Below are 26,467 nucleotides of genomic sequence, written 5' to 3'. Positions count from 1 at the left end.
TCCCCCCATTTTCCCAATCTCTTCTAGCATGGAAAAGAAATCACAGATTGGAACCCCTGTCTTATCTCCCGTAAACGTCGGAATGACGCTTCCTAATGCCAGCATGCTTGCTCCGAGCGACGGCTGTGGAGTGGGAGCTCCCTCAGATACAGTCATTTTTTTTTTCAAGCCCCCCAGTGCCTCAAGCCTCTCAAATGGGGGTAAAAGTCCCACTATCAGTCCCGTGATTCCCTTTTGATTACAATTTTGAAGTCATGAATGTCACAGCATTCAGAGGACATTTGCTTTTGAGACCCCACTTCTGACACCAGTGTGATGACCCCCATAATGCGCAGGTCCACACGGGACGGAGAGGCAAAGAGACACCGTATGGCTCAGTTTAAACAAACAGGTATATTCAATAATTACACATGGTTAAGGTTATACATCAGAGGCTGGGGCGTCCGAGCTTACGTGCCGACGACTTCATGGGGGCGATGGAGTGGCTCCGGAGTTGGGCTCGAGCGGTTGCTGGCAGAAGCTGCACGCCGTCGGGCTTCGGCACTGAAGGCTCTCTTGGCGAACGATGTCGTCCTCAGCGTGTATGCAGTAGAATTTCAATAGTCGTCCGTTTCTTCGAGGATGGTTCACAAACCCTTCCTCTAGTGTCGTTCGGCTTGGAAGATGAACAGGAGGCGAGGTTGTAGATGATGACAGCAGAGCATAATTTTACAACATACATATACAGAGAGTTAAACTGGAAAAAGCAGAACTGAATTTACAAAAGAACAAACTTTGCACTACTTTACTCATCGACCGGGCAGGTTAGTGCCTAAGTAGCATCACATTACATGCTAAGCATGGAGCCCCAGCTCAGACTGGACTGCATCCGTTTACATGTGCTTTTAAGCACTTGATTAACAAAGGACTAAGGGCGGTCATTTCCAGTGGCCCGCCCAAAGCATCAATTCTCCAATCCAAAATAACATGCGAGATGGGGACCACCCCTTTGGGTTGGGCTTAGCCTCGAACCCAGAGTCTGTTAACAATACAAACTAAATAAACAACAAAAACGCCACCACTCTCTCTCAAGTGAGAGTATACACAGGCTCTCTCTTCGGAGCTAATTCACTTGCGCCTGTCTTTCCACATTCTTGGCGAGTACTGCCTGTCCGCCATGACAGGTGTCCGTCGCGGCCCTTCTGGGAAGCTGTGGGTGCCTTCCCGGCGATAGCCCACGACAAAGGGGGGGGGGGGGGGGAGGGAAAGAATGTCGTCTTCGCGGTAGTGCATAGCGTCGGCTGTGGTACGGCGCGCTCTGGCCCGCTGACAGCTCCCTTGTCCTGGAATGTAACCGGAAATTGGGGAGGATAAAGCCTGTTTCCCCGGGGCGGCGGCAAGTCCGGTTTTTCTGGTCGTCACTCAAAGAGCATGGCTGGGTAATTGATGATGCCGCTGTCACGGGTCTCCGTCTACGCCGCGCCGTCGAACGTGGATCCTCGTAGCACACACGGAATGTCACAAGAGGAATATACGCTGCCATCACCTCGGTCGATGTCACTAATAATTATTCGGGAGGCAAAACGCTAAGGCGCCCGTGTGCGGTGCGATGTCAGTGCACGTTAAAGATCCCCAGGTGGTCGATATTATTCCGTAGCCCTCCACTACGGCACCTCTCTCTTCCTTTCTTCTTTCACTCCCTCCTTTATTCCTTCCCTTACGGCGCGGTTCAGGTGTTCAACGATATATGAGACAGATACTGTGCCATTTCCTTTCCCCAGAAACCAATTATCATTATTACATAGCCCGAGGTGATGGCGGCAGTTCTGGACATCTTGCAATGGCCATCTTATTCCATCTATCAGCTTCTGTGTGACAAGATGGCTCAGCATTGTACCTGCCTTCTGATGAATCATGAATCAGTGGGCTGTACTGGAAGCTATGAGAAGTATAGAATGCTGGTACGCAGCAAGAGTACTTGCTAAGCGAAATGTAGGTGATAAGCAAATTTGAGGGCGCTCGGCTACTGAGCCGGAGTCCCCGGGTTCGAACCCGACCGCGGCGGCTGCGTTTTTATGAAAGCAAAACGCTGAGGCGCCCGTGTGCTGTATGATGTAAGTGCATGTTAAAGATCCCCAGGTGGTCGAAATTATTCCGGAGCCCTCCACTACGGCACCTAATAATAATAATAATTGGTTTTCGGGGAAAGGAAATGGCGCAGTATCTGTCTCATATATCGTTGGACGCCTGAACCGCGCCCTAAGGGAAGGAATAAAGGAGGGAGTGAAAGAAGAAAGGAAGAAAGAGGTGCCGTAGCGGAGGGCTCCGGAATAATTTCGACCACCTGGGGATCTTTAACGTGCACTGATATCGCACAGCACACGGGCGCCTTAGCGTTTTTCCTCCATAAAAACGCAGCCGCCGCGGTCGGGTTCGAACCCGGGAACTCCGGATCAGTAGTCGAGCGCGCTAACCACTGAGCCACCGCGGCGGGTAACTCTTTCTTCCTTTCACTCCGTCCGTTATCCCTTTCCTTACGGCTCGGTTCAGGTGTCCGCCGATACTGAGACAGATACTGCGGCGCCATTTCCTTTCCCAAAAAGCAATTATTATTGTTATTATTATTATTATTATTATTATTATTATTATTATTATTATTATTATTATTATTATTATTATTATTATTATGTGGCAGAGGATTCAAAATGAACTCTGGGTAATCGTGAGAAATTAAATGTTGCCGGCAAGCCGATGTCCACTGATGTCTGAGCTGGCACACTTTTTTTTTTTTTTGCCACGACCCTTATCGAACGCCGTTGTTGAACGAGTGTTGAGCCAGGTCTCGCTCACTAAAACGGATTGCGAAATAGAACGTCTAACTAGACTTTGCTAGCGCCCCTCCACGTGAAGTTTGACCTGGCCTGGAATGCAGGCTGCTACAAGGATTTTAAACCGGCCAGGAATTTTTGTCCCGTTTCAGCTCTAACATTTTGTATCGACCATGCAGTTCCCCTTCGAAATCAGCTCATGACGCCTGAGACTCCTCTCCAGCCTACTTTCTTCCATCCATTGTACTAGGTTTTGTGCTAACCGCCATCTGTACTAGATTTTATCTTTCAATTTATTGTAGTGCCCCGCCGCGGTGGCTCAGTGGTTAGGGCGCTCGACTACTGATCCGTAGTTGCCGGGTTCGAACCCGACCGCGGCGGCTGCGTTTTTATGGAGGAAAAACGCTAAGGCGCCCGTGTGCTGTGTGATTTCAGTGCACGTTAAAGATCCCCAGGTGGTCGAAATTATTCCGGAGCCCTCCACTACGGCACCTCTTCTTCCTTGCTTCTTCCAGTCCCTCCTTTATCCCTTCCCTTACGGCGCGGTTCAGGTGTCCAAAGATATATGAGACAGATACTGCGCCATTTCCTTTCCCCAAAAACCAATTATTATTATTATTATTTTTCACTCAGAATCATCTTAATTGATAAGCCGCTTGAGATAAACTTGGATTAGACTTTCCCTGTTTGGATCTGCACCAAACCCTGGCCAATCCCCCACCGTGGGTACGTGCCATCATCTTTCAGGCAACAACAACAACAACAACAACAACAACTGGCTCCTTGGGTGAGTGGACGCCTCATCACGCTTTGAGGTACGATTCGGTTGTGAGAGAGAGATGTGGGCTGCATGTATTAGCACTGACAACGTTGTGGCAGACACGCGGTACTGCAGCAGTAGGCAGCAGCGTTCATTGGGTGACAAACCTCTCGCGATCAACCCTTAATTTAACTGCCATGGTGCTACCAGGGTGGGCGCGCTGCCTATCCATTGTGCGGAACGCACTCAACGTTACAGACGCCAATCCGCGTCTGGTTGCCCGATGCACCACAGCTTTCGCTATCTAACCAGGTTCAGCGGTAGTTAAGCCGCAGCTAATTTTTTTCTCCCTTTACCTATGCGCCTGGAGTCGCTCGTACATTTGACTTTCCCAGTTGTCGAGCCTAAAGAGTAACTAAAAAAAGTTTATCGCCTTCGCATTCAAAACGCACTGTTTCATCCCACATCACCTGAGAAGACGCACACGTAAGGCCTATAGTTGACAGGCTTTTAAGAGTGCAAACATCTTAAATAATCTATAACAGACTCTGTAACGTTGAATATTGTCACGTGTGGTGACGACAGTCGGTCGGGCAGGAAATCACGCTTTAGTCATTCGGCCCGTCGTTGTCAGTTGTACCATTTTAGTGGTGGTAAATCAACGCACAACCACGCAACCATTTTTCCGAGAACAAAAGTTTGCTAAGGAGGCTGGTGAAAAGTAACAGTAAGCGCGTCATATTTCCTTTGCCACGCAAACCCACTTTCGGATGTTTGTCGCTCTCGGTACTGCGTTGATCTAGCGTTGAACGCCGCTGGAAACCCGGTGGTTTCCGCGTTTCTCAAGTTTCTTCGATTTGAAGTGTTAGCGTTTATTTTTCGTAGCCCGGCAGAGGAGTTGGTCCTCAAGAGTCTTGGTCCGAGAAAAAAATACATATAAACGCAGAGTACGTTATCTCTCAGAACTACTAGCAGATTGCGCGGCGTCAGCAGTAGCGTCTATAAACTTGTTCGCAGTGGAGTGGAAGTTATTACTGCTGGCTCTACTGGCTGGAGCACCAGTACAAATAAGACTATAATAAAACACATCGCCTGGCTTCCAAAGTTTTTTTCGCGCAAGACGTCTTTTCTTATGGCTTCATTTCTGCGTTCAGATGTGCTACATTCAGTGCTTATGTGTTTGTCTTGTCTCACTTGCCTCGCGGCCCGACTTTTTGAACTTCTTTTTCGTTTTCGAATTTTTCTATTGCTCTCAGCGGCTCACCGTAAAGGTCGTAAGTCAACAACCTCCGCAGGCGTAGTACTGTGGCGGCCTCTATGTTCGGCGTCGCGAAAGACTGCTTTCTGTGGAGCGCGTTCGATTCGTGTGGCGTAAAGGTTGCTCTGATTTCGGCTTTCGTGACGTTGCATGACGTCATTCTTGGGGGAGAAGCCTTCGCATTGCTCTCTCTTCTGCTCCGCTTTAACCGCGGCGCTGCGGAGGTTGGGCAGTGCGAAGTGAACGCGCCATTCGCTCGTCGCGAAACCGGATTCGTCCGGGCTGCGCCTAGCCCGATCCAACCGAGAGCGTCCGCCGCTCGAGACGGCGTTCCGAATACAAGCCGTTGGGATTTAGGCCTAGGCATCTCGTCAAACGGTCGTGCGCCAGTGAGCGCGCGTTTCTTTTGTTTTCCGCGGCGTCTTCGCGCGCTGTTCGGTGCCTTTTGTTTGTGTCGATTGTAGCGCGAGGACTGTGAGCAACGTGATTTTCCGTATCGTGGCAGTTTGGCCCCCCTCTCTCGTGCATAAACCTGCGCAACCAGGCGGCGGTAGCAGCAGCGGCGGCGTGCAGCGCGCTACCATTTCTCGCCGGAGCCCATGGAACAGACCGGCAAGAGGACGGACAAGAAACGCACCCACAAGGACGGGACACCTGCCGAGCCTGAGGAGTTTATCGTCGAGAAGATCCTCGACCGGCGCGTGCGACAGGGCAAGGTCGAGTTCCTGCTCAAGTGGAAAGGCTACGGCGACAGCGAAAATACCTGGGAGCCTGAGGAGAACCTCGACTGCCCAGGCCTGATCTCGCAGTTCGAAGAGAAGCGCAAGCAGAAGGCGGAGGCGCAGCCCGCGCACAAGATGAAAGACGACAGCGACGCGCCGAACCGCAAGAAGAAGAAAGCCGAGGGCGACGCGAAACCACGTGGCTTCGACCGGGGCCTGGACCCGGATCGCATCATCGGGGCGACCGATTCGTCGGGCGAGCTGATGTTCCTCATCAAGTGGAAGGACTGTGACGAAGCGGACATAGTGCCGGCGCGTGTGGCCAACGTTCGCTGTCCGCAGGTGGTGATCCGCTTCTACGAGGAGCGTCTCACCTGGGACACTTGCGGAAGCCGCGACGAAGAGTCCGACAAGTCGACCAAGGCTTAGCGAGCGAGTACCCCCCCCACTTCCACCGCCTCCTTTTTGCTTTTCGCGGCCGGACATTTTTTTTTTTTTTCCAATTTCCCCCAACCCGTCAACACCCAAGCCAAGTCCTCGTCTCTCCTGAAGAACACTCCGATTTTCTGCTCGATTTTTTCTCTTCATGTGTGCACGAAGCCTTTCCTTGCTGTTCTATTGACTTTTTTTTTTTTTTTTCTATGTCATTGTAGCCAAACACACGCGGGACGCCGTGCAAGTGTCAAGCCGTCTTGCCGCGGCGTGCTAGTGTTGGGTTGAAGTGCTTCTTTTGGTACTTCTCGCGATGGCCCGATCGTGTTCGACGGAAAAACCGCACGTGGCGACGTGTTTTGCCGTCCCATTTCTGGCGTTCCTGCAGGTAACTTTGTCGGCTTCCATTTCTCCACGCAATCACTCACCAAGCGCTGTACTGCCTGCTTTGCTGAACCTTTTTCCCCCCATTTTTTTCTTGTTTTGTTTCTTTTTTCACTTGTCGAAGTGTAAAGGCAAACCTCAGTTTTCTCTTCATCAAAGCTGATCATCGAGAAATTAAACCAGTTTAATCTTGATTGTGCGTTCGAAAGTTCACCCATCAAGCATGAAACGACACGAAGAAAGTTTTTTTTCCCCATTTTTATTTTTTGCTTTGAGTCGGAGTGTTCACGGGTTTGTATTCATGTACAAAACAATGAAATTAAAAGTTTTCACCGGCATTTTGTTGGGGGTAGAAAAAAAAGTTTCAGTCTTGTTGTTTTGAGACATGCCTTGACATGTCAGCCGTCAAATTGCCTTTGTCAGCTGTGGGCAGCTGCATAACAGGCTGTTAGTTGCTTCTATTGCTCTTTTGTTTGTGGAATTTTTTTAACCTTGATCAACAGAAATGTGCCATCTGCTATTGGTTGTCATCGGAGATCGCTTTCTACAGTGTAACATTCCATAACAAAAGGACTTTGCTGGTGATATCACTGTTCTGCGCTTGGTAACTATTTTTTTGTGGTCATAACTGGGGCTATTGCATTTTGGGCTGAGTTATTTGAGTGAAAGTGTGGCAAGTTGGAAAAGGAGAGTGTTGGGTAGCATAAATGTAAATCCTATTCATTTCTTCTCACTTTAATGAGGCAGAGCTCCCGAGATAAACTATTTGATTCCAGCACTTCAAACTTTTGTTGCCTTATCGTGCACGGCGTCAAAGAGAAGAAGCTTGTGATCCAAGCATGATTTTGGCTGTTGGGTTGTGCCTGCTGACACTCGTTGAACCTCGGGGACAAAGTATGCAGTTGGAAGAAATAGCGACTTGGAAGCTAATTTAGGCTATAAAGTGGTCTCGACGGTGAAAGTTAAGGGTTGAGAGGCAGCGTAAATCTTGCTTTCACACTTGATGCTTCGGTGCATTGAAACCCTCACATTATGCATACGCATGCATAAACGAGAGGACCACTGTGCTGCTTGAAATTTTTCAGAGGACACGACTTTTGGGCCAATCATAGAAAGATGTGTTTACTTTTTCATTTGACATGGGTGAAGCGACTGCCAACATCCTGTATGCCAGGCCAATCCTGCCTGGACTCAATGCCAGTTCAAGGCACACTAGAACACTAATATAAGAATAAAATACTGGAACCTGGTGAAGCCACCGGATGCTGTGCACATGTTTTTGTACCCTTATAAACATTGAGTTATCGGTAGCTGTTGGGGTTCAGTACTGTGTTCCTGCATGGTGTGCAAGGGCTATTTAGCAGTGCTTGTACTTTTATATAAGTATCATGTGTAATGCTTGTTCGAGTTCGTTACAATAATAATTTCGTTTCTTGGCTTTCTTTGTGCATTTTCAGCAGAGCCTTTACCTTCATCCAGTGATTTATGCTGTGAATGTGTCTGTTGTATGGCTTAATGCGTTTTCAAGAATTGCTCCGTACCATCTGTTTTAGAGCCGCCGCGGTGGCTGAGTGGTTATGGCGCTCTGCTCCTGGCCCGAAAGACGCAGGTTCGATCCCAGCCGCGGTGGTCGAATTTCGATTGAGGCGAAATTCTAGAGGCCCGTGTGCTGTGCGATGTCGGTGCATGTTAAAGAACCCCAGGCGGTCGAAATTTCCCGAGCCCTTAACTACGGCGTCTCTCATAGCCTGTGTCGCTTTGGGACGTTAAATCCCCATAAACGAAACCATCTGTTTTAGGATTAGCTAAAGAATTTAGAGGTGTAACCAGCTGGTGGAAGCATCAGATTCAATAGGGACAAACTTGATGCTAGGAAAGGTTTGTGGAAGTGTTGCATCTGTAGTTTACTGAGAAACAACCCAGCATTTGTCTGCTCATATTTAGTTTGTGGGGTACGTAATCTTGTGTGCGGGCCCTGCATACAGGTGGGCTGTGTGTGACATTGCGAGAGCCATGATGGAGCGTGGAGCATACCTTCTGCAGTGCAGGTTAGAGCAGGTGGCGGTTAGCAGATTAGGAAAACACGCAGGCCTTAGCTGCACCTCTAGTCAATTATGACGGCTACTGTGATGCCCGTGCAACCTATGATAGAGCTCCTTTGTGGCACAGAGCGAGAGGTATGGATAATGCTGGTAGAAGCTGCCTACTGCTCTTTTGAGGAGTCCGTGCTAACTAAGGACTTGCACAGTTATGCAGTCAAGACGCCCTGGTATGAATAACTTTGCAGGTTGAATTGCTTTTGCAGATTGTGGTGTCAAATTGAGTTAGCATGCTTACAAAGCCAGTGCTTCTAAAAATCGGCACAAATAATCGCTTTTCAAGTTAAGTCTATTTATGCAATGGCAACTCTTGTCTTCGCTCACTAGTCTAATACTTGGGAATTGTGCAAACTGAACAGCATCTGGTGCATTGGCTCACGTTCACACAAACTAACAGTGTCTCTTCCATTGTTACAATGAATAACGCTATGATGTTCGTAGCACTTAAGTACCCGATTTCATGAAGGGGCAACACCTTGCATGTGGCATCTTTCAAAGGTGAGTGTGGCATTGAAAAATCGAAGCTGTGCTTAGGTGCCATCTAAACTGCATATTGAAATGCAACTAGCAACAGTGCAGTTGCTGCAGGCATGAGTGTGCAGCTTACAGGCATTGTGCTACGCTGAGGCTGTTATTGCTTTCAACTTGCAGGTACCAAAGCAGTGCATTAAGATTTGTGGAAGGCAGGGGTGGGTTCTGACTTCCAAGATTTTTTAATACGTATAAGTACGACAAACCTTTGAACTAGAGGGATAGACCGAGCCTGTGCCAGTGTTTTTCACGGCTTGTACCACGGGCTCTCTTATGCTACTCTTGCCGATTCTATTGACCTGGTGTAAAAGATGCCATTCTAAGATACCTACAAGAACTTAAATATTTGGATACACACTGAACGTACCAAATAATTGATTCCTATATTGGTGAAAGGCATGTCATGTTCACTGCTGAAGGCCAGCAGTAGCTGGTGACACTTATCGGTACTGCGATCTTGGTCACTCGAGGTGATGTGAAATATTTCTAATGTCAACAGTATTGCCGCACCCGACTTTATGCAACCAAAACAGAAAACAGATAAAGCGGCAATGAGAGTTCCAAGCAGAACAGGGACGGCTTTACAACCAGTCATCACAACATACATGACAAAGAAGTCTGTGTTTCTGGCTCAAGTCCTACTCTTTTTTTTTTTTTTTTCCATGAATTTCAATGCTTGCTAACAACTCGTCCAGCACACTGGCCTTGCTGGCTCCTCTAATGTTGTTCCACAAGAAGGGAGCCCGTGTTCTTTTCAGTTCAGGGCTGGCTTGCTTGTATCTGAAGATTACCAAATGACCCTCGGGGCCAGAATGAGAATTTTTCCTTTCTCGCTACCTTTGCATTTACGCTCTCTACTCGGAGGCTAACAAAAAAGGCCGGAAGTTATACTGCAGAGAGCGCAGTGAACTATGAAAGGGAATTCGATGGTACTGTTAACAGCAGAGAGCGTTGGGGAACAAATGGAAGTTAATGTCATCCTAGCTAAAATCGAGAAGAGATGGACATGAGCAGGGCATGCAGCGTATTCCAAGGGAAGGCTTAGTAGGAGTTCAATGGGCAAGAAGGGGGGCTAGTTGGTTGCTCATTTTTACAGAAAACCACACCAGAAAAACAAGAGCCGACACAAAGGAAGGACTGGACAGGTGAAATGCGTCTTAGCAAAATAGTCAAAGCAATGGTCGCCAGAGGGTCGGGTGGGAGGATGACATTAGAAAGTTTGCAGGGATAAGGTGGCCTTGGCTGGTGCAGGATAGGGTTAATTGGAGGCCAACAGGAGAGGAGGCCTTAGTCTTGCGATAGACTTAGCCAGGATGAAGACTACGATAAAACTGTACAGCTACGTACTGTAAACAACTTATTTTTTATGACGAATATTTTATGGATTCGGCTTGTCTCAGTTTACAAGCTTTCTAGTGCCGCAAGGCATAGCTCATGGCTCATGCTATTGGTGATTTCACAAAATCAACGCCACACTGGCAGCACCATGAATTAGTCCAAGAAAGATCCGCAAGCATGGAACAGCATTGTTTGCTGTGTTGCTTGAGTAGTGTGCTGGCATATTCAGACAGTGTTGCTAGAGTTTTACTGCAGACTTATATCTTAAGAGCGCTGTTATATGGATGTTTGCACATTAACAAGAAAAAAAAGCCACTTAGCATTGCTGCGCAAGTTTTTTCATGCCAGCAATGCTGAGAGAGCATGGGGACAATGTTTTCTTGCTGTAGTGCAATGCTTGCAGGACCATGGCAACGCTGTTCTTGTCAGGCACCCAGACTATATATTTAAAGAGATGATATGCCTGGACTAGAAGGTTGCCTATGTAAATAGACGAGGCTGTTTGTTTAGCACATTTCGAGCTTGGAGAGTTTGTGCTTGACTGTCTCTCTAATTGGGGGCCCTTATTATGGCACGCATGTATAGGTATGTGGTGCTTTGTTTATTTATGGAGCATGGTGGGAGAGCGATGTAATGTTTTCTTTCAAATTGCATTTCATTCTGATGCATTCTTGACAATATATTCAAAGAAATCCCAGGTTTGTTGCCCACCTTTGCAGCGAAGAAGTGACAGGTGTCCCAACTCTCCCAATCTAATCCGATTCTTTGAGAGTATCCACTGAAAAGCGGCCACAGGCTCAGTGCTGAACATAATTTTAACTGGCCAGCCCATGAGCACAAAGACGTCTTTAGTTGCAGCATACTATCGCAGGGGTGCTAACACTAGCAATGGTGCCATTTACTCCAGTGAGAGTGTGTGCCTTCATGTCTTACGGACTTTCCACAAAAGTGCAAGGAAATCCAATGCACAGGAAAAAATAAAGCTGCCAGAACTCATTGACACGTTGTTACCTGAGGGCAAACGTATCTGGCAGAAGTGTTCCTGGCTAAATCAAAAACTTTCCGGAAAGAATTCGAGAGTGAAAAAATGACGTCTATAAAAGCAAAGCTGAATGCATCATTTTAGCTGAACACTGGGATAAACATGACCACAATAGATTTCAACTGTGCCGTGCTAAGTGACACTAAAACCGACCCTCTAAAAAGCCTTTTGGGGTCTTGGTGCACTGACTGCATGTGAACCCATAAACAGGACCCTGGGGGTGCCGCAGACTGTGTACATCTGAGTATTATCCCCCGTGACTGGCCAACGGAATGGACGGCCATACTTATAAGGGGCTACTACCGGCCCCTCAAGTCACTTCTGAAGAAATGGTCTCAAAATTCCAGGACTCTCTTTCTTGGAGAGTTTGGCTAGAGCTTCTCTCATTCATGTCGACTAGCTGAGAATTCCAGGCAATGCACATGCTGTACAAAGTTTTGCCCTTGTAGCTATCATTAAATTTTTAATAAGGGGTGGGGGGAGGGTGGGGTGCTATTTTGAACATATTTTTGAAGAACTAGATAAACCAGTGCTACCGAAGATGGAAGATGAGACGAGAAGGACAAATACCAGCACTCTCTTGTCTCGTCTTCCATCATCATCATTAGCCTGACTGCACCCACATGAGTGGGTGCAGTCAGGCTGCAGTGCAGTGCAGGCCCCTCCCATGTCTCTCCAATTAACCCTGTCCTTTGCCAGCTGTGCCCACCGTATGCTTGAAAACTTATTAATCTCATCCGCCCACCTAACCTTCTGCCGCCCCGTTTTATCTAGTTCTTCAAAAAAGTACCAACCAGCCCGTATTTGCCCTCTTTTGCGAATATATGCCTATTTTCAGGAGAGGCAGAGAGAAACGAGGAGAAGGAACCAAATCGGCTTAGTTAAAGAACAAAAGGAGCAAACCGCATCCTTGCATCCAACTTCTCATTGTTTAATTGCAGTTTTGCAGGCATTACAAATTAATTGAAAATCAATATCCTAGTTACAAGCTCTTTGTTCCATTTACCATTTCACTGCCTTAGTCTAGTATGTATATGTGTATCTTTGATGCCAACTGCAGCATCTGCATATTTGCAGAGCTGAAATGCAGAAATATGCTGACATTTATGTTTTAACACGTTGCAAGATTCAGGGCTGGTTGTGCACTCTCAAGTTGTTTTCTTTTATTACATAGTAGTGCGCCTCATAATAAAATGTGTTGTTCTTATTGTATTGCAGTACATTCATGCAAAGTTAACTAACTCATTTGAAGTGATCTTATTTTATTTTGCCTTCCTCCTGATTAGCACATTATCCAGAAAGTGGTGAAAAAATTGGAGGGGACACTTAAGCTCTGCCTTAAGAGCTTGTCGAAATATCTTAATGGGTTTTTGTCCATATATGCAGAATTGGGCATTCTCTACTTAACAGTCATAGATCCATGGGAGTCCTCATACCACTCCTGGTGCAGTGGTCCAGCAGGTCTGCAGTATGAAATAAATAAGTCAATAAAATTTCTATCTGGGTGTTTTTGTGCACCCGTCTTGTTGTCACACTTGTTTGTGTCATCAGTAGGTGCTCATTATTAATCTGCTTTTCAACATCATCGTGTCAATGTGCAGAGTAGCAGCTCAATTTTGCTAGTTTCAGGGGTAGATCTGCATCTATGCCAATATTTAAAATGTTTGTCTCTATTCTGGGCCCTCGATCCCTACACAAAAGTGCAGTTTGTCAGCCAACATTTTCATGGCAGATAGTCACGCAGAATGGAGAGTAAGAGCAGCACAGACAAGCACAGAAGGCAGGCTGCAGCACTACTTCTTTTTGCTCGTTGAACTTTCAAAATGAGCACACATATTAACATTTTGAAAGTTCCATTGCGCTTGAAAAATGAAATCCGAATGGCACCAAACAATGATTCTAACAGCATTAAAAACAAGATTATATGCCCTTCATCTCAAACAGCCTAACTTTCTAAAAAAGATAGTTCGTTGTCAGTCAGATCAGTACACAGAGCACTCGCACAACTGTTACTGAAGGGAACCACCGCGACTACGAGTATTTCATACAACGTCCTTCATAGCTCACATGCAGCTTTTGGACATAAAGCCCTTCTTTATGAATTTTAAAGTCCAAACAAGGCGTAACAAAAACGTCACATTTAACAAAGTCATACTTAAATTAATTGCTTAGAAAAATTCAAGATCACTTTCACATACTTGAAGGACACATTTTCACCAGTTAGCACAAAAGAAAGAATGCAAGGCTGATAAAAGGTAAGGATAAGCAAGAAAACCAGTAATGCAGTGAAGCCTCGTTGATACGTTCCCGGTTCATACGGTTTCCCGGTTCGTACGCTCAAAATCGTGGACATATAAAAATGCCCCACAAAGTAGGTAACAGTATATTTTTCCCGGTCAATACGTTCCAGGAAAACACGATTTCCTGGATACTACGTTGAAAATTTCGACGAATTGTGGTCGTATAATACGTTTATTGACAACCGGACATGTGCAAATATGCACGTGGGCCGAACGAGAGGGCAAGCGACGTGTTTTTGCGGCAGTCTCCTGCCGTGGTGGCTTCTCTGCAGTGCCTCAATGCATTGAGGCGAAGCTTTGTCATTATCAAGAACAAAAAGAAAATAACGGCGCGCTAGCATTCGCGACGGCCGTTTGTGCGGAGACGCGATATGAAGAGGGGAAACGCTGAGGTTTTTCCGCGGTGCATAAGGGAAAGGAGGCGAAGCTGCCACGAACTACAGCGATGCGCTCACATACAAACGGGCCGGGTCTGGGAAACGCAGAAACTCTGCGATAATCAGCCGCTACGTTGGCTTTCTCACAGTAGTTGGGAGCGCAGGGGCGAAGCATCTGAAAATGACAAGGAAGAGATTTTGGTCACTTTCGTCACTTCCGTCGACGGACCCGATGCGTTACAAATTTACTTCCGCGCTAAAGAGAGCGCGAACGCGGAGGACTGAATTCAGCGAGCTCTGGAATAGGATCTGTTCAGCTGTTGTGCCAAGAAATGACAATCTTCGTTTTTGTCAAGTGAAATTTTCAATAAATGTCTTTTACCTCATTCAGCACTTACATTTCCCAAAATCAGGCGGTTCGGATCATACGTTTTTCCGGATAATACGTTTTTTCCTGCAATAAAAAAATAAACGTATCAACGAGGTTTTACTATTAAAGAAATGGTGTTGCGTTTAAAAGTTTGTGTTTAGTATAATCTTTTCTCGTGTGTTATTCCAGTCTGTAATGGTTTGGGCAAAAAAATGAGGAAAATTTAAAATGTATTTGTGCAGGCAAAGTAGGGTGAGATAAAACAAGTAACGATGATGACGAGTCTTATAAGTGCTTATTTGAGCAAACAAAAAATTCAGGTTTTCATTTACTTCTTGCTCTTTGTTTTTTGGTAGGGCTTTGAGCCTCGAGGTACTGTCTTAGCACAGCGGCTGGCAGCCTGGAAGAACCTCCAGACAGCCTCATCATGGGGAGGCATGTTGTCCATGTACCCCGAGCCCCAGGGTGTCTCGAGGAGGCCCAAGACCACTACTACCACGACAACAACTCCGGCATCAGCGCATTCCGACAGTGCCTCCGTCATCCCGCCAACAACACTACTGCCCCCTGTTGGCATAGAGGTGAGAGAAGTTGCCTAAGTAAGAAGCCACAATCTATTTATTTATTTGTGCTGCACTGTCAATTTGGAAATGCCAAGATTATAAGAGCAGTTCGAAAGAACGAATCTGCCTGTTTGGTTCTGAGCGGACTTGGGTTCGTTGGGTTAGCTTAGTGTGGGCCAAAAATAGCCCGCTTTGTCATGCGTACCGCGCATATGTTGCCTTATTTATAGGAGCCCAGTTCAGGGTGAAGTGCCCATCTGAAAAAGGCCTTGCAGCAAACAAAAGGAAGGTGCACTTCATTACAGCTACGTGCTGTTTCCTGCTGTGTGTCACTGTTATACTGCTGCAGGAGGCATGACATAAGAATAAGCAAACACCAATGTTTTAGAGTTCTGCTGAGTGCAACTGTTGAGCCTTTGTCTAAATTATCTGGGCCTTACCACATAGCCGCTGATGAAGTTTATGTGCAGGCTGTAATGGTCTGATATATAGCAAAGTGACTGTCTCGGTTACAACCTAGAGGAACTGCAGGTTTTGCCGCTGCTTGGGCCACTTTTAAGGTAGCTGGTACACTTTTCATAAAAAGGCTTGCAGAAAGTAACTGAGTTTCATTGAACAGCTAGAGCTGTTCTTACTCTATGTCAAACTGTAAAGCATGCCATGGTGAACGCCTCTCAGTGGGAATGTTGAGAGGCATATAGCAAGAGCTGGTGGAATACTGATGAAGTGTTTCTTTGGACTGTAGTTTGCCATTGCTGTTGGCATCCTTTCCGCAGAAGCTGTAATATTATGTTCCCAACAGAAGGCACTTTTTACTTCATTCGTGGAGTGTGCATTTTTTCAAGGTACTAATCAACTTATCACAGGTGATGTAAGCAGCGACAAAAATACCAGGAAAGTGCAATTATAAGTGAGGCATGTGAGTGCAAGAGGTGCTCACCGATTGAGTCTTGTTATGAGTTTCTGACATTTTAAAAATAATTGTAACTGGGTTAGTAGGGTGAGCGTGAGGTTTGACAGGTGTTCCTCATCATAACAGACCTGGACAGAATATCAGTCATCATTACATCATTACATGGTTGTCACGCATACTTGAGTGCATTCATTAGCTTTCTGAGATTACTACAACGTAAAATCTCCTCTATTCGGTCTTGTCATAATTGGGTGGGTACTGCCTAATTAAGCTGGTGCAACACAGCAGCACATGCAATGCATCCTTCTTAACCCTGCCCTGTCCCTTGCCTCAGCAGCAGATGACCCTTGCACCAAATACAAGCCAGCCAGAGCTGCTCCCAGGAGATGAGGAGGAGGGCTCATATGGTCGGCTCGTACAAAGCCCGCCCACTTCCAAGGGTCGCAAGCGCAAGAAAGATCCGCAGGATGCCCGGTCGGAGCCTGGAAAGCCGCGTCGGAGGCCCAGCAGTATATGGAAGAACCGAGAAGAAATGGCGTCGCAGAATCGTGAAAGGACTCGCTACTTCTGCAGTGACCCTTGTAAGGAATCGTTTGGTTCAATGTTGCACACTGAAAAGCCCAAACGGTAAAGCAAAAATATGCTGTTAAAAAATTGCCTAGAAAAGTATGCAATGTGAAAGACATCAACAGAGAGACAAAACAGTATTGAGAATCTCGTGGAGATAGGTTGGCTTGTAGAATCTGTGGCTTTTTCGTGAGGTTCAGTCCACAGGGGTTTATTCAATGTTAGTGTGGTGAAACAATTTGGAGTGACGCTGTGGAACTTCTTGGGGAAGGGGTGTTATAAATTTTGCTAGCATGGTAGAGTGGTAGAGACAGATTTTGGGAAATGGTGGCACTGCAGATAAGTTTGCCGTTTAAGAGGTTGCTTTCAGTTTTTGTACATAGCTTCATATTAATTTATTTAACAGAGGCCGGATTTGCCTCTAGGGATGAGAAGTATTGAAAAGGAGATTGCAGAATATGTGTGTGCATGAACTACATACTATTAGAAGGTAACGTGAACACTAAACATTTCCTCCTGTGAATTCACTGATTACTCATATAGAAACTGAATGCTTGCTAAAGATTTTTCTTGCGGGAATGCATTTTATGTCTGCATTCACAGTTTTCAGCATCTGTCACGTCTGCAGCTTTCTCTCGGAGCAAAAACATCATTTATTGCCACTTGCAATGTTCAGCTCAGTTTTCGCCTTTAAGATGTGACTATCGCCTTCTTGATGATGATGACGGATTTTAATGGTGCAAGGGCAGCTTTTGGTTGAAGATCGCTGAGGTGCAAGGTATTTTCAGTTACTCAAGGTTGAGTCAGAGACCCATTTCCCAAGCATTTCACCCCGAAGGTGCCGGGCACCAGGCCATGGGAAAACTTGTAACCCATTGTATTGCCGGTGGGTACCCGACGGCTCTGGGAATAAAATCCCGCACCTCCTGCATGCGAGGCAGATGCTCAAACTACTAGGCCACCATACCAGGGGTTCCCAAAACTTGGTTTCCTTGGTGCGCTTTTGGAGCTCCCCGAGCACTGAAATCCATGCAAGCTTCAGGCTTCACCTTTCCTTCTTTACTGTAATTGCTTTTAGCTGACTCTTCTGACCCTACAGCCAACATTTACTAATTGCGTTTGGTCACCTTTTGAGGGGCTTTTCTTGTATTGACTGTTGCAAAGCTAAACACGCACTATGCGATGGCTGCATGTTACATGTTTCTAGTGCTGCCAACAATTATAATTCTGATCAAGTCAAGTGCATCATTCAAACTTGGTATCAAAAAAGCAAGACTGTTGTATTCGATCCCTGCGTAAAATTCCAGTGTGAATAAGCGAGCAGTTTAACTGAGAGAAGCATTTCACGGTGCGCGTTTAGCTTTTTTACAAGTCTATATGTGGTCTTTTTTTTCTAGGCATGTTGAAAAGATTTGATGAAGCGAAGATTGATGAAGTTCCTTGCCACCTTTTGAAAACTGTTGGGGTTTGCTAAGGCTAAAACTTGGATCCCTTGTACCATACTATGCACTGTGCATATAGCTATGAACAAAAAGATCATCAGGAGGGAGATTAGTGGTTGATGAAGAAGAAGGTAGCAGACAAGAATGCATGTGGACCCATGGGAATCAGTGGGCGCATGGGTTCAGAGCATGGGTCCAGTGGCCACGAAGCTAGTTAGCATCTCACAACAAATCATTCCTTCAGTTTTCTGATGCAGCGTTAGCATCTGCTGAATTCGGGTTCTGTATTCCTCCGCTTGGGCATGTCTCATACCTCATAGCCTACAACGTTGCTTTAGCTTCAAAAACCAGTCGATCAATCAATTATTAACTCAAATGGTCAAACAAAAAAATAAGCAAGCCAATTAAGCAATCACACAATTGATTGATTGATCAATTGATCAGCCAATCACTAAATAAATATTGTATTATCTCGCGTGATTTCCACACTTTTTTTCCCTAAAATTAAGCTTCAAAAAGGAGGTGCAGAAATTACGCAGACATCTCGCGAACACGTCCTAGAAAACTCTAAGAAAGTCTTAACATGGAATGTATATGCTATATTACCACTTTTATGTCGACCCTGCAAATGGAGCCCCTCGCTGCCCCCCCCCCCCCCCCCAACCCCCCCCGAAAAAAAAGTAGTTGCATAGCCCCTTCAGACGCCCCCTGTTATAGTTGGCATGATGGCATGTGTGCAACTCAAAGCAATAAATGCGAAGCAATACAATCGCAAAGCTAGCAGTTGGAAGCAACTGGAGTTACAAGGCGATAAAACGGCACCCTCACATGCGACCCAACTGAGTAGCGGCAAACAGAATAGCCAACGTACAGTTCGGTAGTTTTGTATTCTGGCCCGACGTGCGCTCCGGTGGTTACCGGAAGTTTGCTCTCACAGCCGTTCGTACAGGAAAACGAAAAATTTCACATCCCTTGTTGTAGCGTGGCTTGCCAGTGAAATCGTATTCCTGTGTCTACCAGTTACAGATTTTCGTCATTAGCCTATGGCAGCGAATGGTTTTATTATGGTTTCGTATGATTTGATTTAATTTGATTTATGACTTGATGGTGTTCGCGCCCATTGTTACTGTGCTTTCTTGGTACAGCACGAAGCCATGGCCATGTGGTTTTTGGACCGAGGGTTCCCGGTGCCAACTTGTTTACGCTGGAGGCATTGCACTCCATCTGTCGGATTGACCTGGACGTGCTCCGGCGTCCGGCCAGCCTGCGGCCCATCTGTGAACGCGTCAGCTCACGTCGTTGCTGCATGTCATGGTCCATCCCACACTTCGTGGCACTGCTTCACAATCGCTCTTCCTGCCTGGACATCACTGCTGCTGACGTCCGGGAGGTAATTGTTATTATTACTTTGCCAGTGTTCTGTGTTCACCACTGCTTTTGTAATAATTTATTCTGTATTTATTTGTATTAATTATGTTGTTCATCTTGTATTTTTCATCTATATCTTTCTTGCTGTTTCTCAGTGTATGTCATTTGTTTTGTGCCCATGAATTGTGTAGTCCTGCCAGGTGTTCCAGAACTGACACGACTTTTGTTGTTCCTCGGCATGTCATGTAAGCAGACTGATTGATCGATCAGTGTCACATAGACATTGTAAAGTAAAGAGAAACATAGCTGAAGGCGACAGATAATTGATGGGTTTATTAGATTAGGAAATCTGCTGGGATAGTAATAGCAGGTGTGTGTAAGACGTTGCTAATCTGAAACTACTGGGGAGATGCTTCTGTCCGATCGTGGGTTCAACTCAGCTGTAATGATCAGTCAGCCTAATGAAAGAGCTTGGGCATTCAGATCCTGCAATCGTGGCAGTAATGTCACACAACATCTTGACGCAAAAACATGAAAAAAAATTTCTCGGTGAAAAGAAACGAATATAGGTGTGTTGAACCCACTTGCGTTCTCTTTTTTTAGAGGTATATCACGTTTATTACTCTGTTGCCAAAGTGTTGTCTTGTACAAGCTATAACCCATCTCTCCAGTCTTCAGATTTAAAAACTCACAGAATCAAGTTTCTTTTTCTGCTAACACCCGTTCAGTTATATCTAAATCCTGACCCATGTCCACAACTGCTGTCTCCCAACACCTGTTAGAGAGCCGTTGTTCTGTACATAGAATGAAGCGCCAGTTGATCAAGTGAGTGTAACATTGCGCTGTCATGCAGGTTCTGCGAAGGTTGGAGGCATGCGCGCCTCACTACCACACCATGAAACTCAGCCACGACTGTGCCTCGGGGGCGCCACTGTGCCGCGGTGTGCCTGCAGAGTGCATAGAGTACAACGCCGTCTACACCATTCTCCACTACCTGGCCGATGTCAACTTTCTAGCCCCGGTTGCTGGCCGAGGAGATGACGACAGTGATAGCCTGATCAGTGCCTGGGACAGCAGCAGCAGCAGCCGTCGCAATGACTCGACACTGTCACAGTCCGCTTCGGGAAAACTTGTCCACAAGCCACACCTGTCCTATACCAGCGTGTTCCTGCCCATTGCACAGAGCACGATGGCAATGCCTTACTTCAAGGAGCTGGAAGCATACGGACAACTGCAGGATGATGTCACAGAGGTAAGCATTCTAACGGATGGATTTAAGAACCTGAGCAGGGAGCACTACCACCCCCCTAAAGAAACTTTCTGTGGGAAAACCACATTGGTTGTCATTTTTTGCATGAACATTCAAGAAATGCACTTGTGCAAATAGAAAAATAGGACAGATGCCTATAGATTCACATCCTGCATTTGCATTCCAACTTAGAGTATTGCATTAATTCTGAATGTTGAATTGAATTGAATTGAATTTTACTTCTGAATATTTGTACAAAGCATGTTTGAAACAACATCTGGATCCCTAGCTAAAAGCTATTTTTTTATAGTATTCATAATGATAGCTGTTCTTCTCTCCCTGTTGTCCTTGCAGCACATCTTCAATTGCATAATGATTACATGTCCTGATTCAGTTTCTTTTAATTATGGCCCAGGACCTAGTTTTGTGTATTAATGTCAGTACATACATTGCATCATAATGCATCATGAATAATCTTAAACAAACTGGAAGAAACCCTCTGGTTTCGATGACTCTTGGCTTCCTTAATATGTATACATCATAATGAGCCCCTCGTTTTTGTACTCTTGTTTGCGGTGTATGTCATAGTGACACAGAAGTATGAAACAAGTGTTCCATTGATTGATTCGAGGCAAAAGGTTAGATGCCCTAAAGACTGAGCCATTACCACAGAGGAATGGTTTTTGATTCCCATGATATTGAGTGTCAAGAACAAAGCCATGGCGAGCCAGCTTGTACCGACTGTCTTTGAGGTAGTAATAAGCGAATGTTTGGTGCCAAAGTTGTTCATGCGTGAACATATATTTTAAAGTGACCACTGGCGGCCACGAATTGGAAGACCGAGAAGGCAGAGAGGAGAGTCTGATGACGCCTTAATTCAGGCAGAGGTGATTTGTTGAGGACAGTGACATGCATGTAAGCAGATGTGCTGAAATATGTATGTTGACCACAGTGCACTGTAAAACCGTCTTGTTATTACTCACACTTCTGGATGCAGAACTGAAAGATGGTAGCTGTAGGCAGTATCTGAGCAAAAGCATCGGTGAGGCTGTTTCTGGAGAAAAATTGGAGGAAAAGCTCTGTAGCATTCTTGCAATCTCCTATTCACTTTCACTTATTGCAAGGAGGAAGAGGTTATCGGGGGAGAAAAAAAGCTCAAACTGTTGTGAAAAGCCCACCACCTCTCCTTGCATTGTTGTAAGGAGGAGTTTATAAGGAGAGGAAATGCACAGTGACTAACATGGTAACAAAGTGCTGATTGCTCAACCCTGGGGCTCTAAGTCCGAGCCAGCAGTCGCCTACGTATGATCGTTTAAAACCACATCTAGAAAGCATTTTAAGAAGCATTTCTCACTAGCAGCTTTTAAAAGAGCATCTCAGAAGCATTTTAGAAAGCTTCTTTCAAAGGCTTTTTTCAAAACCACATCTCAAAAGCATTATAAAAAGTGCCTTTCTGAAGCACGTTTCAAAAGCACACCTTTAAAATCGTCTCTCCAAACCACCTCAGAGCAGAGCTGCCATTGTCGTTCATGGCGCACTTTGGGTTGGTTGTCCGCATTTTCTTGTCTCCCTCTTTCACGAACCCCCAGGTGGTGGGCATGGAGCTGGGGCTGAAGCACACCCTGTTTGATGAGTACCTGGTGCACGACACGGTCTACGTGGCCCTAGCGGGTGTGACGGTGCTGGCTGCCATGTGGGCCTATACACAGTCGTTCCTTGTGACGGCCGTGACGTGCCTGGCCGTCATCTTCTCCCTGGGCACGGCCTACTTCCTCTACACCATCGTCTTCCGCATCTCATTCTTCCCCTTCATGAACATCCTCACCCTCACTATCGCCATAGGTGGGTCATAGTGAACATCACTGTTCATGCATACACAAATGAATACAGTGGGATATCATTAACTGATATTTGTGATTTGTTTAAACTGATTCTTTGCTCCTGCCAATATCGTGTGTGTTAAGGGGAACTTAGTTAAGCTCCTTTTAATTCTAAATCTACACAATTGGAAACAATTTTCAGTCTCCTTTGAGTTTGTATTATGAAGTGTGAAATGATTTTGTCTGCTGCAGCAAAGCTTGAAGGGGCCCTGCAACGTAGATCAAGCATGAGGTGTTTATTCTTTGTATGCAAAGTAAGAGACATTGTGGTGCCTGAATGCCCAAAGAGATCACTGAAACCGTAATATTTAATCTTCTACAGAAATGCTTTTCAAGCCAACGGTATCACAATGCAGCGGCCATTTTCAGCAACGGAAATGAGGTTGCATCCAAATTGGGCGTTGTCTTTTGGATTGGTTGGGCGTCCAGTTTGAACCTTGTTCCTTTGTACTCACGAAATGAGTCCAAAATATTTGGTCTCTGAGTACTGTAAGCTTCTCGCATGCCACAAAAACTGAAAACAAGCAGTGAAAGCGAATGAGAACTAATAACAATAACGCTAGAGGTGACACTTTCCATTCTGCTTCAAAATTTTGTGGAGGTGAGTGCTGTTTATTCAAACCTTACTAAAAGGGCAGCAAAGAAATAACAATTAAAGAGAGAGAGAAACCGGACAGAAGACAGGAGGCGAGATTGGGGGGTAAGACCAGTGTCAGCCTTCCAATCCTACCACAAAGAAACATCAGGGAGCTTCCTTTGTTGAGTCAGTCACCCCTGCCCTGTCTATGGCACGTGCACGGAGGTCAACGTGGTCAGAATGTGGGGCTGTGGGCTGCCCCGGCGAAGCAAAAATTGCATGCAAGCTTCTGCTGTATGTGCCCTGTGTGCCGTTCTGATTGGTAGCGCCCAGTCTCAGCACTAGGTGAATGAAACGGGTGATTGAAATGAGTTTTTTCGTGATGTTTCTATTTTGAATTTTTTAAGTGGATTAACTGTCTTTCGTATGCTGCAGATTAATTGGTACTGAGGAAAACATCGCGGTGCCCCTTTAAGTGAATTTTCCATACCTTCCTTCTGAATGCAAGTGCACGGTGCGGGCCTTCAGATGCTTGCAGTTTTGGCAAATGTTGGGTTGCTGATGACAGCGTATAGCATACTATCTGATACAGCGATCCAATCTCATCGCTCGCGAGCTGCGATGTCCACTTGTATAGAAGCGACTCGACTCAAAAGATAAGGTAGCATTTGTGGGCTCCCCAGCTCGGAACTAAACAATGAGCAGATGCGGAGCAGCTCTAAAAAGAGTCGAGTCTGGCAGAGAGGGGGTGGTCTGGGGTGCACGCTTTGACACCTGAGTGGCACTGCAGGTGGCATGTTTAGTAGGAAGAAGACCTTGAAAGAAGGTTCCATTTTTCTTGGGACACAGTAAGCTTACAGGTCTGTGTTGACCTGCGAGCTCATAATCATGAGTGCTTGCTTTTCTGGCTTCTTTTCTGCTGGAATAAGGTCAGTGGCAGAAGTGCTTCGTGGTGTGATGTGTGACGTGGCATGACCTGGATGAGGTCTATTCCGAAAATGCAGCTAGCACCATTTCTAACCTGTTGTAGGAAGTGCTGCATCGGTACTGCAAAGCTTTCTTGCTCACACCTACTCTCGATGACGAGAGTGACTGCAATATTTTGGAATTCAAGAGTACTGAAAACAAGAAACATTGTGTATAAAAGAAAATGGAAATTACCTTTTCTGTGTCCATTAATGTACATATTGAAACTATATCTGATGTGCATGGGTCACCTGTGTGCGAGACCACGTAAAAGATTGTGTAGTACCGTTTAGCCGTCTACTCTTTGTGCATTCAAGTTTAGTGGTCAGGAAACCGAAGAAGGCATTGAGAGTATGAATGGCAGCGTCAACGGCCACCACATAAAGGCAAAAAGTATAGTTGATTGAATCTTAACCTAACCTAACCCATGGGTATTTTTATTTAGCCAGTGGAGCCATGTCAGCAACAGATCGCATCACTTCCTACCACTACGTCACACTAATCATCTCACGGCACGCTGCTGTGTCACACTAATCACTTCACATCATGCCAATTTCCTTGTGGTACTAAGTCTAAGTTTGTGGGCGCAACTTTTCAAATTTTTTTTCGTAGCGTGTAGAGCTGTCTTCGCAAAGTCAGTGATGCCGGCTACATTTGAAATCTCCGCTAAAAAGAATTATAGGGCCATTTCGTGCCTAGATAAAAGTATTGCCTTTCAAACACCAGAAACAAAGATGGACGCCCCTAAGTTCGACGGTACAGCCAGGCAGTGCTGTCTGGTGCTGTAATTTTTTTTTTTTTTCTCACATGTAGTGGAATGCTTTGTAGCTGAGTTTTCATTGTGGAAACAGCTTCGGATGATAAAGAAAGTAGTTAATGAGGCATAAGTGTTTCCTTAAAGAATAGGGCTGCGATTTCCATGAGTGTGGAAATGTACGCCATGTGTGAATTCTTAAATGTTTCTGGCCAGTTGGTGCATAGCGACGAAGTGAGAACAGAGCTGCGCAAGGTCAGGGCAGAGAGTGCACACACAACCGAAGCGCTGACTAGCAACCCAGTGTTTATTGGCGTCCCAAGGCACGCATACCATATTTACTCGCTTAATTTGCACACTTTTTTTCTTAAAATTAAGGCTTCAAAAACAAAAAGCGGGTGCTCCAATTGCATGGTGATTTTGCAAGCACGTCCTAAAAAAACTCTACAACGCACAATGTATATGGTATATTTTCGCATTTAACTCAAGCTTGCAACTCCTGCCCCTCGCTGGCCCAAAAAAAATTTGGAGGACACCTAAGCTTTGCCTTTTAAGTTAAGCTTCGCCTTTAAGGCCTTTAAGAGCAGGACGGGACAGCGTGCTGCAGCATTGTCCAGGAATCCAGGAACGCCATTGTCCTTTGGTGCCACCCCTTGCCCCAGACAATTTAAGGAAAGGAAACATATCTTGGTGGCGCCATAAGGCAAGGAAAATGAAAATAAAATTTTTTAAGGAAAGGACGCCTGTCTCACATATCTCCATATCTTGGTGGACACCCAAACTCAGCACCCAACCCAGGCCCCAGAGCCTGGCCATAAGGGAAGGAAATTGAAATGAAAATTGGTTTTAAGGAAAGGAAATGAGGCCTGTCTCACAATTCTGGCTGTACACTGTACAGCACCATAAGGGAAGAAAAATCCCTTCCTTTACAGGGCGGTTCAGGTGTCCACCGAGATGCGCCATTTTTTGCTCATGGCCAGAGACACTGACGACACCAGCTTTTCTGGGACATGAGCTTAAGTTCACTCCAACTATAAGCCAACGCTGCTTCTGTCGCAGGCATCGGGGCAGATGATGCCTTCATATACTGCAAGACGTGGGGAGCGGCCAAGGCGGAGAAGAACAGTGGCACACTGGTCAAGTTGGTTCGCGACACCCTGCACCATGCCTGCCTCTCCATGCTGGTCACCAGTGTTACCACTGCTGCCGCCTTCTTTGCCAGCTGTGTCAGCAGCATCACTGCTGTCCGCTGCTTCGGGTATGCACCCTTTTCTGTCGACACTGCCATTGCCAAGGCTGTCAATGTTAGACACATTACTGAGGTCTTTCAGAGAGCCTGTCAAAAACTTACTGTCAGATAAGTTCTTTGTCACCACGTTGATGTTCAGTTGCAAAAGACACAGTTATTGCTGAGAAAGTTGAGTTTAAATATGGAATTTCTTCGTGCCGTGATTCAAATTCGAGACGTCAGTAACAAAACGACACCATAATCGTCATTTGCAGGTGAGTAGTTGCGCGGCTTAGCCTGAGAAGTTCATATGGGGAAAACTGAGTATCGTTATCGCATTTTTAGTGTGAAAACAGATGGTGATGGCGATACGTGTTCAAATTTTTTTTCCTTTTCCTGCCGACAAAATCTCCATGATATAAAAGAAGTGGGCGCAAAACTTAGGCAGGGACCGTGAAGAAGTACAAACGACGACTGTCAAGCTCTTGTCAGTCGTCGTTTGTGTCCCTTCTTGGTCCTTGGCTAAGTTTTGTGCTCACT

At 45.8% G+C, this 26,467-nt stretch overlaps 2 protein-coding genes across 2 annotated transcripts in view; both read left to right on the top strand.

Annotated features, from left to right (window-relative positions):
- Positions 1 to 26,467, top strand: part of disp (RND transporter family member dispatched) — a 102,711-nt gene that overhangs the window by 61,963 nt on the left and 14,281 nt on the right. Inside the window, 6 exon segments of the mRNA XM_077636859.1 lie at positions 14,777 to 15,001; positions 16,231 to 16,477; positions 19,051 to 19,295; positions 20,127 to 20,525; positions 22,112 to 22,364; positions 25,759 to 25,957. Of these exon segments, the coding sequence (XP_077492985.1) occupies positions 14,777 to 15,001; positions 16,231 to 16,477; positions 19,051 to 19,295; positions 20,127 to 20,525; positions 22,112 to 22,364; positions 25,759 to 25,957 (1,568 nt within the window).
- Positions 5,104 to 7,626, top strand: LOC144104067 (chromobox protein homolog 3-like). Its single transcript, XM_077636855.1, has one exon. It carries the CDS (start codon positions 5,425 to 5,427, stop codon positions 5,974 to 5,976), a length of 552 nt encoding a protein of 183 aa, XP_077492981.1. The 5' UTR covers positions 5,104 to 5,424; the 3' UTR covers positions 5,977 to 7,626.

Source organism: Amblyomma americanum, chromosome 9, assembly GCF_052857255.1.
Source record: "Amblyomma americanum isolate KBUSLIRL-KWMA chromosome 9, ASM5285725v1, whole genome shotgun sequence".
NCBI lineage: Eukaryota > Metazoa > Arthropoda > Arachnida > Ixodida > Ixodidae > Amblyomma > Amblyomma americanum.
Note: the sequence above shows the minus strand (reverse complement) of the source record. Positions and strands in the feature narration are given on the sequence as shown.

What these genes read in the sequence shown, in the direction of transcription:
- LOC144104067 (XM_077636855.1), top strand. Translation starts at nt 5,425, where the DNA reads ATGGAACAGACCGGCAAGAGGACGGACAAGAAACGCACCCACAAGGAC.